We start from the raw sequence: 17953 nt of genomic DNA, 5'->3' as shown, positions 1-17953 counted from the left end.
ACCACATAAATCTAACAAATCCCACTCCCCTCTTAAAGGAGTTCTTTGGTTTAATGGCTAAAATCATGGCTATGTGTATCTAACCAATTATTAAATATAATTTCTAAAGAATAGATCTACAAATCTATAGTACTTTAATTGCTTTAGTTAATGAAAAAATTCAAGGTTTAATGTGTGGTCCATGGAAGTGTGATTATACGTTTTGGCCTGATTGTATTCTTTCTATTAAAATATACATATTCTTTTCATTAGGTGACTATATTTTTTAAAGTCTAATGGATTTAGGGAAGCCACTTGGTCAGGAGAGCATATAAGTTGAGACTTATCCCCTAAATTTCAAAAACAAAAGTATGAGGCATCATTTCCTTTCTCAAGAAACATATTATCATGTTGGAGAGACAAATCCACCTTCATCCCTACACTTTGTTTCATTTCCATTGTTCTTCACATCACCCTCTTGCCTTGACAGAATTGCCTCAGCAACCTTCCTAGCTCATCTTCCTGCCTCTAGTTTTGCCTAAACCTTAGCTGAAATGCAAATTTGATGTCATTCTACTCTTTAAAACTTTTAGTAACTCCACATTACTCTTAAGAATGAAATTTATTGTCCTTAATGAATCTTAAACAAGGTCCCTCCTTACTGTTTATGTTTTACCTAAACTTCATCCATTACTCTCCATACCCTGTGCTCTAGACCCCAGTGAACTTCCTTTATTCAGTTTTCCTAACGGACTACCACTCTCAGTCTCTCCCCTGCCTGCGGGCTTTTGCACATGCTGGTTTCTTTGCTTAGAACTCTGTCTTTACTCTCCCAAACACTCCCCCGATTTTCTTGCCAAGGCCTCTCTACTAATCCTCTAAGCCCCTAGCTCAGATATCTCTTCCTTCTGGAAGCCCATCTTGAACCACCAGGCCAAGTCTGGACTCTCTAATGCCACACAGCTCTCTGCTCAGATCAAGTCATTTGACACCACTCTTTTACATGGGTGTAACATCTTGTTCTTGAGAAAATTAGAGTTGAGACCATTCCTGCTAATGACAAATGCAAAAACCTCACTTTGATACAGTTTGAGTAGGTTTACCAAAACATTTTTATTTTTATATTTATTTATTTGGCTGTGCCTCATGGCTTGTGGGAGCTTAGTTCCCCGACCAGATATTGAACCCACACCCTTGGCAGTGAAAGCTTGGAGTCCTGACCACTGGACCACCAGGGAATTCCCAAAACATTTTTAGAGGAAAGGAAATATTTCAGATTTACTCTTACTACTTGGATTAGATGTCAGGGTTCTTCATCGAAGAAAAAAATGTTGAAAGGAAATGTTTAAATAGCAGATTTTGTAAATAGCTGCTGGCCTGTAATGATAGCCTGTGGTAAATATCAAAAATGTAGTCCTTCCCAATTACTAATCGGTGCTCAGGAGGTTTACTACATGCTTAGCACTGGGAGTTCATTAGGAGAAGCACCTTCAGGACATCTGGCCTACTCAAGTAGTGAAATCTTTGGAAAATATAAACTTTTTATTAAATGATTTGGAACAAAGCATTTCCAGAAGTGAGATCTACACAATGATATTTGCAGGTCAATACAATTGTTGGAATTCTTGGTTAATAGATTTATTAGGAAGCAGCCTTTTTATGTTAGAGAAGAGAGTGACTAATCCACAGTTACTGCTCTATCAAAAAGAGCAAAAATCAGTACTCTTTGAAGACCTTAAGTCAGTCTTTATAGAACCATAAAGGAACCTTGACATTTAATGGCTTGAAAGGGTCTCAGTAAGGACTGAATTAGAATATATTAAAATTATTTTTCTTTTTATGTAAGGCAGCATCAAAATAAATAAACTGAAACTTTCAAAGAAGGAGGAGGGAGGGAGGGAGAGAGAGAAAAGAAAGAGAAAGAAAGAAAGAAGAAAGGAAGGAAGGAAGAGAAAAAGAAAGAAAGATCCTAATTGGAGCTTCCTATTCAATTTCAACATATGCTTCTTCAATATTTATCAAGCACAAAGTATCAAACATGAACATATATATGTATACATACACACATATATGTATATATACACATGTGTATACACCGTTTGCAGTTCTAATTTGCATTTAAACCATTTGTGCATTAGCTAAATGCATGCTTTTCTCTTGCCTCTCATTAGAAAATAGAAAGGTAAACATTCTCCATTTTGTAAATGATATAATTTTAATGTTACAGACAAGGTTATGCCCTACTAGACAGCTAACCCCCACTATTTTATTCCTTCCAGAAAATAAAATCACAGCTCAACTCTTCTAGAGCCAGTCATTATTTTTCACATACTTCCCTCATTAAGTACCTCTATAACTCACAACCCCTACATCAAGTCCATTTATGTTTCCACGTGATTCATCTACAACCAGTTTATCTTGGAGGGTATGTCATATTGCTGCAAATTGGATGGTTTACTGGGTTTATTTTTGCCTGTGTGTTTGTGGCTGAGTGGGCATCAGATTAGACTGTTTGTTTTTGTGGCTGTGCTCAGAGGAAGAGAGCTTGGACGTCTCTGTAACCTTTTCTTCTATGTCAATATTAACCTCAAATTGCTTTTCTTGACCAGTAAAAATATTTTGGGTGCTTTAGCAATTTACAAAAGCGGTGTATGAGAACATATAACATCATTTTATTTATCTGGAGAATATAAATAAAAAGTAACCATTTTTAACCTGCTACTTTTAAAATGTGACAGTTTAAGAGCTCAAAGAGTAACTCAGTTTTCTCTGAGACATTGTAACCTCACTCCTAAGACTGAAACTTATTTTCATTTATGAGCCCTGGTTCTGTGTCTGTCAGTATTATTGACTTAAACTCTGCTTGTTTCCTTCTATCAGAATGTTCCAACTTTTTTTTTTTTTTTTAACCTGAGCATGTAAGCCTTTGAAATTACGGGGCAAACATGCAAAAAAAGAGACCTAATTTAGGAGTTAATTTTTTAAAAAGAAGTTAATGGAGCCCTGTAAGGAAATAGTGTTGACACAGGACTTGAGAGATTTGTGTTCCAGATCCAACAATGTCAGTTATTTGTGTTCCCTTATGACCTGTTTTCTCACGTTCCTCATCAGGTTTCAGAGAGAGATTCTTTCTTTAGAACCTAGGGCGCTTATGAGGAAACAAATTTTAAAGCTTTCGAATATACTTGGGAAGAAAAAAAATTTAGAGATCTGCTACCAAGGCTTATCTGTGTAGGAGAGTGATATTTATAGTTTCTACATAGCTTACCCAAAATAATTTTACATTGAATATGGGTCATGGTCCCCTACTTGTTTCTGCATTCTGCGGCCCAGTCAACGCTGTTTCGGCATTATTGGAAAGAAAGACGGGAAATTTCAAAAGTTCATAAAATGTGAAGCGAATTTGATTCCTCCTGGTGGTGTCGGGGTCAGCCTAGAGGTTGGTTGCTGTTTGGCTCTAGGTAAATGGACCCGAGCGGGTGGAGGGAGGGCAAGTTTTCGGCTGCTGATGCTGGGACAGGGACACTTTTGCCTTTCAACTGAAACCCGACGGCTCGCGCTGCATCTTCCAGCCGCAGTGCACGCACACCTCCCGGCGGACCGAGCCCATTCCGACCCGAGGATTAGCTCCTCGCGGGAGTTCGTTCCCTAGAGGTTGTTTCTCGCCCGGCCGCTTATCCCGCCCACCGCCAGCGCCCGCTCCTCAGCGCCAAGGGGGCGGGGTGCCGCGGCGCTGCGGTCCCCCATTGGCGCGCGCGGCCGCCGACTTGGCGGAGTGACGGCGGGGGCGGGGCCGCGTGTCTTGTTTGTTTGCGCCGTCCCGCCCCGCACTGCCTCAGCCGTCAGCGCGGACTGAGGTGCTCAACCTCTGAGCTGAGAGGCCGACTGGCAGCCCGTCTAGCTCTCGCCTCCTCCGCGCCGCCGCGGCCCCCCTGCGCGTCCGCAGCTGTCCTCACGCCGACATGCGCCTGGCCACAGCCGCGAACGAGGCGTATACGGCCTCGCTGGCCGTCTCGGAGCTGCTGGGCTGCAAGCAGTGTGGCGGGAGCCGCGGCCGGGACGAGGTACCAGGGCAAGGGGCCGGGCGAGTGGGCGGGCGGGCACCCGGCCAACTGCTTGGGCTGCACGGAGGTCGTGTCGCTTCCCCGCCCTCGCACCCTAACAGCTTCGGAGAACGCTCCCCGGGGAGGGCGCCCCTGGAGCTACCGCCCGGACGGCCGCCCTGCCTGGCGGGGCGTCGCAGGCTGGCCCGCGTCCCTCAGGTGAAGGGGCGGCCAGTGGGGGGCGGGGGGGGGCGTTTGCCACCGAGAGTCGTCCCCGGGCAGAAAATGCTGCGGCTGGGAGGGACAGCTGCCTCGGTCATTTAAATGGAAGTCTCCGAAACGTAAATAACGTTGTCTTCTGTACAAGTCTCCACAAGCCAGAAGAAACCTAACAAACTCTAGTCTCAAGGTAGAACAGCCTGTGGATTTTTTTCCCCCTCAGCGTCTTGTCAAAACACATTATTCGGGGACCCTCACTCTCTTTGCCTCCTACTTTAAAAAAGAAAGAAAAAGAAACATATATTTCGGTCAGTTAAAAGATGATGTTGCCTAGAATAAGTATGTTCTGCCAGCTCTATGACGTTATGCACAGCGTTTACTCTTGTTTATTAAACTATCCCTTTTTGTGTCTGAATTGGCCTTCAGAAAGAGCTATTTAATTGTAACATTTTGTATTTTTCCTAAGTGGCTGCAAATAGGGCACCATTTGAGAGTTACTAATACACCTTTAACTCAAATTTGAAACTTTAAAAGGCTTTAATTCAAAAGGTGGCAAGGGAGAAAGTAGAGAAATAGTAATTAAAATTGAAATCAGAATGTTTTAAGCATTGACTTAAAGAAATGTAAATACAAGGTAATTTCTCTACTGTATTGCCCACTAAAATGACTCAGTGTTAGTATTTATATGTATATATATTTTTTGTAAATGGAGTCTACACCATGATATACTACATATATTCATATAAACTTAAATGAAGACACTTTCTTCTGAAGGTTGTAGAACACCAAATGCTTTTTCTAGATTTTAGCATTCATGGATACATAATGTGCTCCTTGTTTCCAGATAATACAAGAACCTAAAAAAAGTCTCATAACTGTTGCTTTGAAACTTTACCATAGAAAAGAGTGTGAAAGTGTTGAAATAGAATTTACAGTTTCTGTTTGCAGGCCGTAACAGATCTGTTCTCATTTTGAGAAGTGAGCCTCAATCATTGTGCTTGAATTTGTTATTTCTGGTGGTATTTGTGTGCAGAATCCTGGTTTTTGCTCAGATCTAGAATCTCTAAATATAGCCATGTCAACTGGAAGATACAGATACATTTTATCAATAGCTTGCACATTGATTACAGAGCCTATGGGATTGTGTTCGGGACACCAGGAACCTTTGTATAGTTGTATTTCATTTTTAAAACCTCCAACATAAGGGAAGATAAATTAGGAAGTAGTGCTTTATAGGAAAACTATTCACTTTACAAAAGAATTAATAACACAACTCTTTCAAATAGCAAGCTTCCACAGTGTCTTTAAATTAAACCCTTTCCAGGAATGGAACTCCTGACTAAAGTATAGGGCACACATATGGCCTAAGTCAGCCTTATAAAGCCAGTACTTTGAAGTCAGTGAGTTTTTATTTTTCTAGAATGTATTTCATAGAAGACCAGACACTGGAAAAAGAGGTACCTGAACTTTGAGTATTTCTAAATTCCCTATAAAAGAGTTAATGACAATTTTAGAAGAAGCACTAGTACATGTTGTTATAATAGGAAGATTTCTTTATAATGCTTCTAGATTTCTTCATTTCTATTTAAAAATTTCAAATGTCAAAAGGCTAGCACCCAGCTGTAGGCAATGATTCTCATAAACAAGGAAGAGTGGGATGGGAACTTTTACTTTTTACACAGCATATTTTTGCCTTGTTGAAATGTGTTTCAAAAAGAAATGCTTTTGTAATTTTTTTAAAAATCAAAATTAATATTATTGTGATTATCAGTATTAAGACATCTAGACAGTTTAATAATGTACCAAGTGCAGTGAGAAAAAATAAAATGATTCAATAATTAGATTCAAAATCTAATTTTTTTTACTTTTCAACTAGTTGTGCAAGTAGATAGACACTGTAAGCCACCAAACGCTCTCATTTTGCACTTGTGGCAAACGGTTCATTTTTTTTGGTTAAAGATATTCATATGGATTCATAAATGTACCTGACAAATTTGAAAAATCTGATTAGAACAGTAAATTCATAAACACAGATTCGTACAGTGATACATTACATACATTAATCATTCTGTGGTACTGTCAACATTTGCTGAGAATTTTCATACTGTGAAAATTAGTGTGTTAGTATACACTGGAGAGGAAACAGATATCACGTCAGAGATTTGCAGCAATGTTGTGATGGCAGAGGCTGTTGCTAGGTCTTCAAAGATGCTGATTAGGAGGATTGTTGAAAGGAGAAGACTGTTAGTTCCCATGTTAGATTTCCCAGCCACACCTTCACCAAGAGCCTGTGAGGTTTGTGCTGTGGTTAGCATTTACATCTGCTTCACAACAAGGCCATTTGCCGTTGGCAAGTTCTGCCTCCTTGAATCTAGATTGGCCAAAATTTGTTCGAAGTCTGTAATTCAGTTTCTTACAGGTACATATGAAGGCACAATTGAAGGAACCTTTAGGACGTTATGAAATGCACTTAGTTTGGCTTACGATCACACCATTGAAGACCTGCAGTGCCTTTTTTTTTTTTTTAATCAATACCTCCTAGAAAATAGGGTAGTAACTAATTTGTCATGTGACTAGGAAAAGAAATGTTTCAAAAGTGAGTTTTCCAGAAAGTTGAAACTTTAAACCCTTTAGAAATCAAGAATACTATTGTATAATAATAATGGTATCTAAAAGGACCTTTAAGTATCAAAAGCTCTTTTTAAAAAAAATTATTTACTTATTTATTTATTTTTGGCTGCATTGGGTCTTCGTTGCTGTGCACGGGCTTTCTCTGGTTGAGGAGAGTGGTGGCTACCCTTGGTTGCGGTGCGTGGGCTTCTCATTTTGGTGGCTTCTCATTGCAGAGCACGGGCTCTAGGCACGCGGGCTTCAGTAGTTGTGGCACGCGGGCTCAGTAGTTGTGGCTTGCAGGCTCTAGAGCGCAGGCTGAGTACTTGTGGCGCATGGGCTTAGTTGCTCCGCGGCATGTGGGATTGTCCCAGACCAGGGCTCGAACCCGTGCCCCCTGCATTGGGAGGCATATTCTTAACCACTGCGCCACCAGGGAAGTCCCTCAAAAGCTCTTAAAGAGTCTCTTTTGAGAGTAATTAATTAAAGACACCAACTCTAGAACCAGACTTCCTGGCTGTTTTCAAGATAATTGTCACCTGTTTCCTTTTCCCAGAAGTTAGAGCTCAATTTGTGTGCAGTGGGAGTCTAGATGGAATCAATGACCTGCTTCCTGACAGTATCTGGATTAGGATAAATTGGGATGCAATTTCAGAGTTCATAAAATTCTATTTTACCTAAAACTAGCCGTAATTAAAATAATGAAATTGGAGTCTTAAATATCAGAGACTCCTTTCCATTCCTTTCCTTTCTTCAGTTTTTCTCTTCTGTCCCCTGCTTTGTTAGACTGGTACCTCACCAAGGAATGAATGTGATCTTAACAGTAAGAGGTTCTTAGCATAATAGGTTTATAGTCCATTCCTGAGAATGTTTGCTTTTTCTTAACATCCTGTTTTAAAACACATACTTTTTCATAAAATACATAGAAGAATCTATTTCTAAAGGAACTGGGAAAGAAAGATTTGACCTTTGAAGGAAAGGAAGAGGGGAGACAATGATACCAGTATGGCCACTAAATTTGGCTACAGGGATGGACTTTCAAAGACTTGAGAATTAGAAAGGACCATTGGGAAAGACCTTTGGCATGCCTATAGGAAAATATTCCATTTCTGAAACAGTGATAGTCACTTTCTTGGAACTGTAAAGCTATTTTGTAATGGTTTGATATAAACTATCTATTTGGTATAGAAATCAAACCAAAACAATATACTTCAAGCTCTTTGTTTTGAGGCCCATGTGCTACGAATCTGGTCTTATTTTTTAAAAAATAAACACACACACATACACAATCCACATGCTGCTAATGTATTTGTAGGATAAAGTCCTAGAAATGGAATTGGTAATTTTTTTCCCTTTCCTTACAAATAGTAACATAATATATACATATTATACACTTTGTCTTTTTCCCCCCACATAATATATCTTGGAGATCTTTTAAAGCCAACTTGTATAGAACTGCTTTATTCTTTGTGAGGACTTCATGCTATTCTAGTCTATGATCATACTAAACTTTATTGAAACAGTACTCTATTGATGAGCACTTAGGTTGCTTTATATCTTGTACTACTAGAAACAATGTTGCAGTGATTATACTTTTGCACATGGCATTTCAGAAATGTGAGTATAGGGTAATGTTTGGGATGGAATTATTGATTAGGGTATGTGACTTTTAAATATTGATCATTATTTCAAATTGCCCTCATAGAGGTTGTAGTAATTTATACTCCTTATATGTTTCTTGATATTTTTTCCTCACACTTCAAAACACTCCCATCAGAAAAGTATAAGCAATGAATGGCTATTTCTCCACCCCCTCTCCAACACAGCCTGTCATCAAACTTTTTGATCTTAAGCAGTATTTTAGGTGAAAAATTGTATCTCAGTGTACTTAAATGGCAGTTGTTTTATTGTGAGGGTTGGTCATTTTTTCAGCCATTTATATTTCATTTACTTTGAACTGTCCATGTCCTTTGTTCATTTTTCTGTGAGGTTGTTGGGGGTTTTCTTAGTGATTTGTCTTTATGTATTAAAAAAATTTAGCCCTTTGCTATATGAGTTGCAAATATATTTCCAAGCTTTCTGTTTGCTTTTGACTTTATATGTTTATTTTTCCCATGTGAAAGTCTTTATTTTTATGTCATCAAATTTATCAATCTTAAATTTATGATTTCCTGGTTTTGTGGCATTCTTAGACCTAAGTCCACAGGTATTTTCTTCTAATACTGTAATGTTTTTTATTTTTGTTTTTTACACTTATATCTGATTTATTGTGGAGTAAAGTATGATTTAAGCCTCCAATTTCACTTTTTTCTGAGTGGCTCTCCAGTTGTACCAAAATCATTTGTTGAATACATTTCTCCTCCTTTGAAATGCCACCTTTTGTATACTAAAGTCACAAGAATAGTGTCTCTTAGGTAGAAAATGAATAATAAACCCCTGAAATGGGGTGTTTGCTAAAATGCATTTTGTTTAAATAAGATAGTAAAGAACTGAGAAGGGGTATTGATTTTTAGCCTTAAAGTCTTGCCCAATATATTTTGTTAGAAATGTATGTAATTAAATCAGTTAGAAAGGCCAATAGAGTCATCATTTTATATAAATGGCTGCATTTGTGCCAAGATGATGTATTGAATAGCAGGAATGTGGGTTTTTTCCTTGCATTTATTATAGGATATTGAGACACATACACAGCCGGGCCAGTGAATTTAGTGCCTCCTCTAATGAGGGGCATGGTTATTAGACATTACTATCTTCAGTATAAGTGTGGAATTATCAGAGTAAGAAATCACTGACCTCCAATACAAGATTATTTGAAACATATATAAAATTTTAGATTTAGTTGGCAAATCCAGCCTACTTTGAATCTGAATCTTGAGTTCTAATTAAGATTCTCTTCAATTTTGTCCTGCCTGCTTAATTTTTAAAAATCCATTCTGCTCAAAAGGTTTTCATTCACTTGGACCAGATTTCTTGAATCGTTGCCACATGTTCTTCTCTGACTGCCCCCTCCCCCCTTTTTTTCCTTTAAAAGGAAAGCATCTGGTTTATATCATGAAGGACTTTTGGAAGCAGTAGAGAGAGGGTAGAAATAATATTTGTATGTAATTATATAAGCAAGGGTTAATATTTAGTTGTTAAAGAAGGAGGGGGTTTTTTGTTTAGAGACCAGAGTGATAGGACATGAGCCTCAAAAAGAAAAAAAAAAGTCTGAATTATATTTTGGTTTTATTTCTATTAGCACACTGTATTGAGGGAAAAGATGGAAGCCTAGCAGTAGATTGTCAGTTTTTGTTAACCACACTACACTGTCACATAAAGTATAGAATTCTAGGTTCACTATGTCAAAAGGCAGAAAACCATTTATTTTTTAATTAGTTGAGCTCCTCTAAAATATAATATAAACAAAGTTGATGAGATGCTATAAAGTAAAAATTTAAGGAAAACTCACAAAATTAATTTCTCTAAAATTGTTTTACTCAACCACAGAGAAACCATGCCCTGCACTACTTTCTCTTTTGTGGATTTAAATAGCTTTTTTATTTTTCATAGTATTTCTGTTCTTGTGAAGTGTTATTATAGATGTAGTAATAATTATACTTCTTTCAGTTTAAGACATCTAGGTAGAGGTTATGGCTTTTTCATTTCCTGACAAGATGCACAGGGATTGAGATTTTGGTTGGTTGGGTTTTGGATGTACAAACACATTGGTCTTATTTTGTATCACTGACAATCCACATGGTTGGCTGCTATGTGCTGAACTTTCTGTTCTAGACTTTCAGCCAAGTACTTTATGCAAAACTCTGGTTTTAGTGAAACAGGTTTTATTGTTTTTAGTCAGAGTTGTATTATAAACTGTTGTCAGCTATGTGATGCAAACAAGAGGATCTGGTATATATATATGACCATGAAAATAAATCACCAGAACAAGCCGGTCTCTGTTCAACTGGCTGTTTTTCTCTCCCATTCCTGTGGCCTCAGTTCATGTTGTTTACTGCTGGAGGCCTGAGATGGTGTAGTTTTCTTTTCTAGGAACTTGGAATTAGAATTCCTCGACCACTAGGACACGGACCAAGCAGATTCATCCCAGAAAAGGAGGTATGTTGTTTGTGAAAGTACATAGTGAACTGTATGCTTTTAAGGAAAAGCTTTCATGACCCACATCTTCGCATCTGAACAACTGTTGGTCAGCAATATGCTTTACACAAGTTAATCATGTTTTGGCAGTGAATATGTGGGATTAAAAAGCTGTTATCGTCATGTTGATTTCTAGTATTTCATGATCTTTTTCTAACACCCATATTTAATCAAGCAAAGGCAAGACTTGTTTCTGACCAATGATATGCCACCTGCTTATATTTAGATGTTGTTTAGGTGTGCCCATAAGCCGAGTTAATTGGTCTTGGCCAAATCCACAGGCTGGTATCAGTGCTAGATTGGATCTTTAATTCTAAATATGTAAATGCTCCTATACTTTGTTTTCACAGGGATTGTTTACTGTTAGTTAATTTTGGTTCTCTGTAAATTGAGGGAGAGTAGGTGTTGTTAAAAGGAAAGGCATTAGTGTCTGTTTGCAAGCTCTGCAAATTTGATAATCTAAATCTGGATTCTGGATTTAGATCTGGATGTCTGGATTCTGGTCAGGTCTGCAAGCAGCCTATCTAGATGGCCTTTAATGTTAGGCCTTTGTTGTTTTTCCCCTACTACATGATATGTGACTCTTTATTCTGCTATCTTGCAACCAGCTGAGTTAAATTTGTAGAATTATAACCTCTCTTTCTTAAGCCAAATTTAATCTGCTTCTAGGTGACACTTAGAGTGCAGTGCATGCATATTCCTTTTTTTTTTCCTTCCCCTGCATATTTTCTTTCTTTTACACCGATTTACAATTTCTGAAACCATGGTTTTCCTCTCTTTCATACAGATTCTCCAAGTGGGGAGTGAAGACGCACAGATGCATGCTTTATTTGCAGATTCTTTTGCTGCTTTGGGTCGTTTGGATAATATTACCTTAGTGATGGTTTTTCACCCACAATATTTAGAAAGTTTCTTAAAAACTCAACACTACCTACTGCAAATGGATGGGCCATTACCCCTACATTATCGGCACTACATTGGAATAATGGTTTGTAAACATTCAGTGAAAAATTCTTTCTGCCTGCTTTATTAATCTTTTTAAGAGATGGTTAATGCTTCAAACACAGGAATAAGTACTTATATTCTAACTTCTAATTGGATTCCTGTTAGGTAGTATCTATTTTTCCTCTTTCTAAATAAGTATGCTGTCAAATATAACAGAAAAAGAAATATGTATTTACACTCTGTTGAGAACCATTTTCTATTAAATACGAGAATAAAGTAGAACACAAGATTATTTCACTGATAGTTCAGATTGACATAAGTGGTGGTACTCATGTTCAATTTATAAATAATATTCCATTGTCTTATGGTTGGCACCTTAATTGAAGTTTCTTCTTAATCTGAGGTTCTGACAGTAGGTATAAAATTTTTCTAAAGTTCAGATACTTTGATCAGATATTTTATTTGTTCTTGGGATATTTCTGAGGTGCTTTCTATAGTGTATGAATTTTTAAATGTTTATATGAAAACTTCATTTCTGTAGTATATGGAAAATTTGAAAACATACTAATCAAAAACTTAATTAGCTGTTTTGCATATTATAAAGAAAAAGATTTGTAGTTGTTCAAGATTTTAATATGTGTAATTAGAATAATCTTTTTGTTTTCTCTTAAGGCTGCAGCAAGACATCAGTGCTCCTACTTAGTGAATCTCCATGTAAACGATTTCCTTCATGTTGGTGGAGACCCCAAGTGGCTTAATGGTTTAGAGAATGCTCCTCAAAAACTACAGAATTTAGGAGAACTTAACAAAGTGTTAGCCCACAGACCTTGGCTTATTACCAAAGAACATATTGAGGTAAGTAGAGAATATATCTAGGGTGTCATTAAAAAAAAAAATTAGACTAATTTTTAGAGCAGTTTTAGGTTTACAGAAAAATGGCACAGAAAGTAGAGTTCCCATATTCTGCCCCCGTCAACCATCCACCTCCCCCACCCCCACACACACACACAGTTTCTCTATTACTAACATCTAGTATTAGTATAGTACATTTGCTGAAACTGATGAATTAATAATGTCTAATTTACATTGGGGTTCACTCTTTGTGTTGTACAGTTCTATGGGTTTTGACAACTGCATAATGTCGTGTTATCCACCATTATGGTATCATACAGAATAGTTTCACTTCTCTCAAAATCTCCTATGCTCCCCCTATTCATCTCTCTCCCCTTCCCCCTGAAACTACTGCTCTTTTTTACAGTCTTTATGGTTTTACCTTTTCCAGACTGTCATATAGTTGGAATCACACAGTTTATAGCCCTTTCAGACTAGCTTATTTGTCACTATGCATTTAAGGTTTCTCCATGGCTTTTCATGGCTTGGTAGCTCATTTTTTATTGCTGAAAAATACATGTATGGATGTACCTCAGTTTATCCATTCATCTATTGAAGGACATCTTAGTTACTTCCAGTTTTTGGCAATTATGAATAAAGCTTCTACAGACATTCACATGCAGGCTTTTTGGTGGACATAAGTTTTCAGCTCAGTTGGGTAAATAACTAGGAGTGTGATTGCTGGATCGTATGATAAGCTTGTGTTTAGCTTTGTAAGAAACTGTCATCCAAAGTGGCTATACCAGTTTGTGTTCCCATGAGCAATGGATGAGCATTCCTGTTGCTCCAGATCCTTGTCAGCATTTGTTGTTATCAGTGTTCTGGATTTTAGCCATTCTGATAGATGTAAAGTGGCATCTTGTTGTGTTATCTTTGTAAAATACCATTTTAAACTAGTTTCGTCTGGTTCTATTTGTTAATAAAGATAATAGGATAAAAGTAGATGGACATTCTCTAAAAGAATCTACCATGCAGTAGAAATTCTTAAAATTACAATATATTTTTGGTGTTGTCTTTCTCTTTTTTTAGAATATTTATTTATTTATTTATTGGCCATGCCTCAAGGCTTGTGGGATCTTAGTTTCCTGACCAGGGATGGAACCCATGCCCCCTGCAGTGGAAGTGCAGAGACCTAACCACTGAACCTCCAGGGAATTCCCTAGACTATTTTAGATTCTTTTATGTAATTGAAGCATCTTTTTATCAAGGAGATACAAGATTTGAATATGATTAATGCAATGTCTGTTATATTGTCTAGTAATATAAAATTACACAATATTATAAAATCGATAATGAAGCAGAATGGACACAGATTTGTAAGACTTTGAAGAACTGTAGACTTTACCTTGAGCACACTTTTTAAAATAAATATAATTTGATGATTTAAGAATATTCAGAGTCAAGTTGTTCAAACCACTTTTTAAAAATTCCTTGAGGAGGCCTGATAATAAAGAAAAACAGGCGTATTTTACACAGTAGCTTCTACTTTAAACACAAATTCATTACATTTGGTTTGAGACTGCACTAACAACATAGTTAATGCATTCATAATCCATCATCTGAAATATGGCAACTGCTTTTAAACAAAATGTATTCTACATTTTAAAATCAGGATTTCAGAAAGTCAAAATAATAACGAATGTGTTGTTATCAGATTATGTTAAGCTCTATTTGTGAATACATACTCATAAAAATTAAATTAGCAAATTCTGGGTTCTACATGCCTCAAATTGTAATTTTATCCTAAGTTTGATATAGTAACTAATCCTGTTTTCAATAGGTTAAGTACCAAGATGAATTGTATTCTTTCATCAATACCATACCCCAGTATAAAAATGTTCTCGTTTTTTTTCCCAAGGGACTTTTAAAAGCTGAAGAGCACAGCTGGTCCCTTGCAGAACTGGTACATGCAGTAGTTCTACTTACACACTATCATTCTCTTGCCTCGTTCACATTTGGCTGTGGAATCAGTCCAGAAATTCATTGTGATGGTGGCCACACATTCAGACCTCCTTCTGTTAGTAACTACTGCATCTGTGACATTACAAATGGCAATCACAGTGTGGATGAGATGCAGATCAACTCAGCAGGAAATGTTTCGGTAAGTATCTATTATTTATTATAGGATCATCCTAAGAGTAATCACAGTAATTGCTGTTATATTATTTTTCATTTGGCTTTTAAGAAAATCTACCCTGTTAAGTCCAAAAAGATATTAGGCCCCCATACCTGTTCATTCAGGAAGTATTTACTGACTGCCTCCAAATGCTCAGCACTAGTCTGATGCTAAGGGACATACAAAATTATAAGACCCTCTAGGAGGTTACATTTGAATAATTTTAGGATCAGAAGCCACCAGCAATGTGCCCCATCAGAACCATCTAGTATTGAACGGCTACTGAGTGAGATGAGGGGAGACTGAGAACAGTGGAACTTGGTGGTGGAAACTTCCTGATGCTGATCACATCCTTTTGCACAGAAGAAACAGGCTGTCTTCTTAATTATTTTTTAGAAGATTTAATCAGCCTTGATCTGGTTCTCCTTTTAAAATACTTCTTTGTGTTTTAACTTCTCACAAATATATATAAAAGTGAATGTAAATTTATTAAAATGCTTTTACCTCTGTTCCTTCTCTTCTGTGGCTTTTATATTTTCTGTTATGTTATTCCTTTGAAACAGATCAGAATGAGTTGAATTTTCTATAAGCAAATTTGAATTCTATATATGATGAGTCAAAATTCCCTCTGCATTCTTTAGCTGTAGTGAAAGAGCAAAGGGTTTATATTTCCAAATTGAAATCACAGAAAAAACATTACAGCCTTCTGAATACTTTGCACAGATTTTCTCAGTTGTATTATTTTAAACAGATTTGGACAGGTTGAATTTATATATTTGACTTTAACGTGTATTTGACTGTTAACGTATATTTGACTGTGGGCAAGTTATCTAACCTCTCTGAGCCTCCGTTCTTTCATTTCTAAATAAAGGTCAAACACAAGGTTATTGTAAAGTTTAAATGAAATGTCTCTAAAGAGGTAAAAGGCCTAGTACAGTGCTTGGCATTTATCAGGTACTAAATAAGAGGTAGCATTTACATATGGTGAGATTAGCACAGAAGGGAAAATCATGTTCCCAAGGTTGATCACTGTGCTGTGCTGGCAAGGCCCAAGACCATCAGTTCCACCCTCTGTTGAGCTATCTGGATTGTTGTTAGAGGCCTGCATATGGCCACTGATTATTTATCAAAGCTTAAAGGTTATGAGATGGTCTAAGGGAGAGTACATCAGCTGCTAGGATGCTTAGAGTTGGACTGTTGTCTTTCCCCACCTTTGATTTACTACAAGGCTAAAGAAAAAGTACTGTTCCTAGTTATCCCTCTATTAAATGAGATAATAGTGAAATAATAGAATTTTTAAAAACTTCCCTAGTAGATAAGCTCCCTGTTCCCAGGTTCCACTGTTCTCAGTCTCACCTCATCTCACTCAGTAGCCGTTCAATACTAGATGGTTCTGATGGGGCACATTGCTGGTGGCTTCTGATCCTAAAATTATTCAAATGTAACCTCCTAGAGGGTCTTACAATTTTGTATGTCCCTTAGCATCAGACTAGTGCTGAGCATTTGGAGGCAGTCAGTAAATACTTCCTGAATGAACAGTTGATCATTTTTTAGCAATAAATATTTTTAAATTAGGTACGTACCTTGTTTTTTTAGACATAATGCTATTGCACACTTAATAGACTACAGTATAAACAGTATAGTACAGTATACAGTATAATGTACAGTACAGTATAGTGTATTTTTGGCTGCATTGGGTCTTCGTTGCTGCGCGCAGGCTTTCTCTAGTTGCAGCGAGCAGGGGCTACTCTTGGTTGCGGTGCACGGGCTTCTCGTTGAGGTGGCTTCTCGTTGCGGAACACAGGCTCTAGGCGCGTGGGCTTCAGTAGTTGTGGCTCACAGGCTCTAGAGCAGAGGCTCAGTTGTTGTGGCGCACGGGCTTAGTTGCTCCACAGCATGTGGGATCTTCCCAGACCAGGGCTCGAACCCGTGTCCCCTGCATTGGCGGGCAGATTCTTAAGCACTGTGCCACCAGGGAAGTCCCTAAACATAACTTATATGCACTGGAAAACCCAACAATTCATGACTCGCTTTGTTGCAGTGGTGTGGAACTGAACCCAAAATATACCTGAGGTATGCCTGTCTATTGACAACATGCCCAGTGTACACAGTTGATGCAAAACGACTTATATTTGTGTACCTCATTTAACTGATTGAGCAAGTAAAAGTTTAACTCTTAAATATTCAGTTCCGTTTAAATTGACTAGTGTTAAATTTTAAGTTTTAAAATTTAGCATTGATAGTAATATTATAATTTTAGTAATAAAAGGTAAAACATTAGAATGTGTTCTTAAAATCATTTTTCTCTTATATTTTAAAATTTAAATATCTGTATATATAATAAGCCAAATAATTGTTGGGGTTTTTTTGTTTGTTTGTTTTTGTTTTTGCGGTACGCGGGCCTCTCACTGTTGTAGCCTCTCCCGTTGCGGAGCACAGGCTCCGGATGCACAGGCTCAGCGGCCATGGCTCACGGGCCCAGCCACTCCGTGGCACATGGGATCTTCCCGGACTGGAGCACGAACCCGTGTCCCCTGCATCAGCAGGCGGACTCTCAACCACTGTGCCACCAGGGAAGCCCCAAATAATTGTTTTTGATTCATTCATGTGCATTAAAATTATAAGAAGATCTACTTTTCTTATATTGTATTAAGATGCAAATTCTTATGAAACAGACTTAATAAAATTCAAAAATTTAATTCCGTGTCTGATGTATGTAACCTTAATTGCACTTTCTTTTCAGGTAAGTGATTCCTTCTTTGAGGTCGAAGCCCTCATGGAAAAGATGAAGCAGTTACAGGAATGTCGAGATGAAGAAGAGGCAAGTCAGGAAGAGATGGCTTCACGTTTTGAAATAGAAAAAAGAGAGAGCATGTTTGTCTTCTCTTCAGGTAAAAGCAACCATTACATAATCAATAAAATGTCTATTGTGTCCAAACATAAAAGCCCAATTTTTTAATTTAAGAGAATTTAAATAAAAGTATCTTTTTTATTGAAATATAGTTGATTTACAATG

The 17953-nt window shown here is 37.5% G+C and overlaps 1 protein-coding gene and 1 long non-coding RNA gene across 3 annotated transcripts in view; one reads left to right on the top strand and one right to left on the bottom strand.

Moving 5' to 3' along the window:
* SESN1 (sestrin 1) overlaps positions 1-17953 on the top strand; it is a gene marked incomplete at both ends in the record, with an annotated part of 116421 nt that overhangs the window by 91777 nt on the left and 6691 nt on the right. Inside the window, 6 exons of one of the 2 annotated variants that reach the window (XM_079716783.1) lie at positions 3942-4043; positions 10881-10946; positions 11773-11973; positions 12603-12785; positions 14680-14922; positions 17681-17828. In XM_079716783.1, coding sequence (XP_079572909.1) covers positions 3942-4043; positions 10881-10946; positions 11773-11973; positions 12603-12785; positions 14680-14922; positions 17681-17828 — 943 coding nt within the window. Of the gene's footprint in view, positions 1-3941; positions 4044-10880; positions 10947-11772; positions 11974-12602; positions 12786-14679; positions 14923-17680; positions 17829-17953 lie in introns of those variants that run through there. The other variant, XM_079716782.1, reaches the window with a different exon arrangement.
* Positions 14172-15552, bottom strand: LOC307061599. The gene is made up of 3 exons (XR_013811188.1): positions 15442-15552; positions 14748-14855; positions 14172-14262 (listed from the first exon to the last, which is right to left on the bottom strand). It is a non-coding gene; the product is annotated as an uncharacterized lncRNA (long non-coding RNA).

Source organism: Hyperoodon ampullatus (assembly GCF_949752795.1).
Source record: "Hyperoodon ampullatus genome assembly, chromosome: 12".
In the NCBI taxonomy this organism is placed as follows: Eukaryota; Metazoa; Chordata; class Mammalia; order Artiodactyla; family Ziphiidae; genus Hyperoodon; species Hyperoodon ampullatus.
Note: the sequence above shows the minus strand (reverse complement) of the source record. Positions and strands in the feature narration are given on the sequence as shown.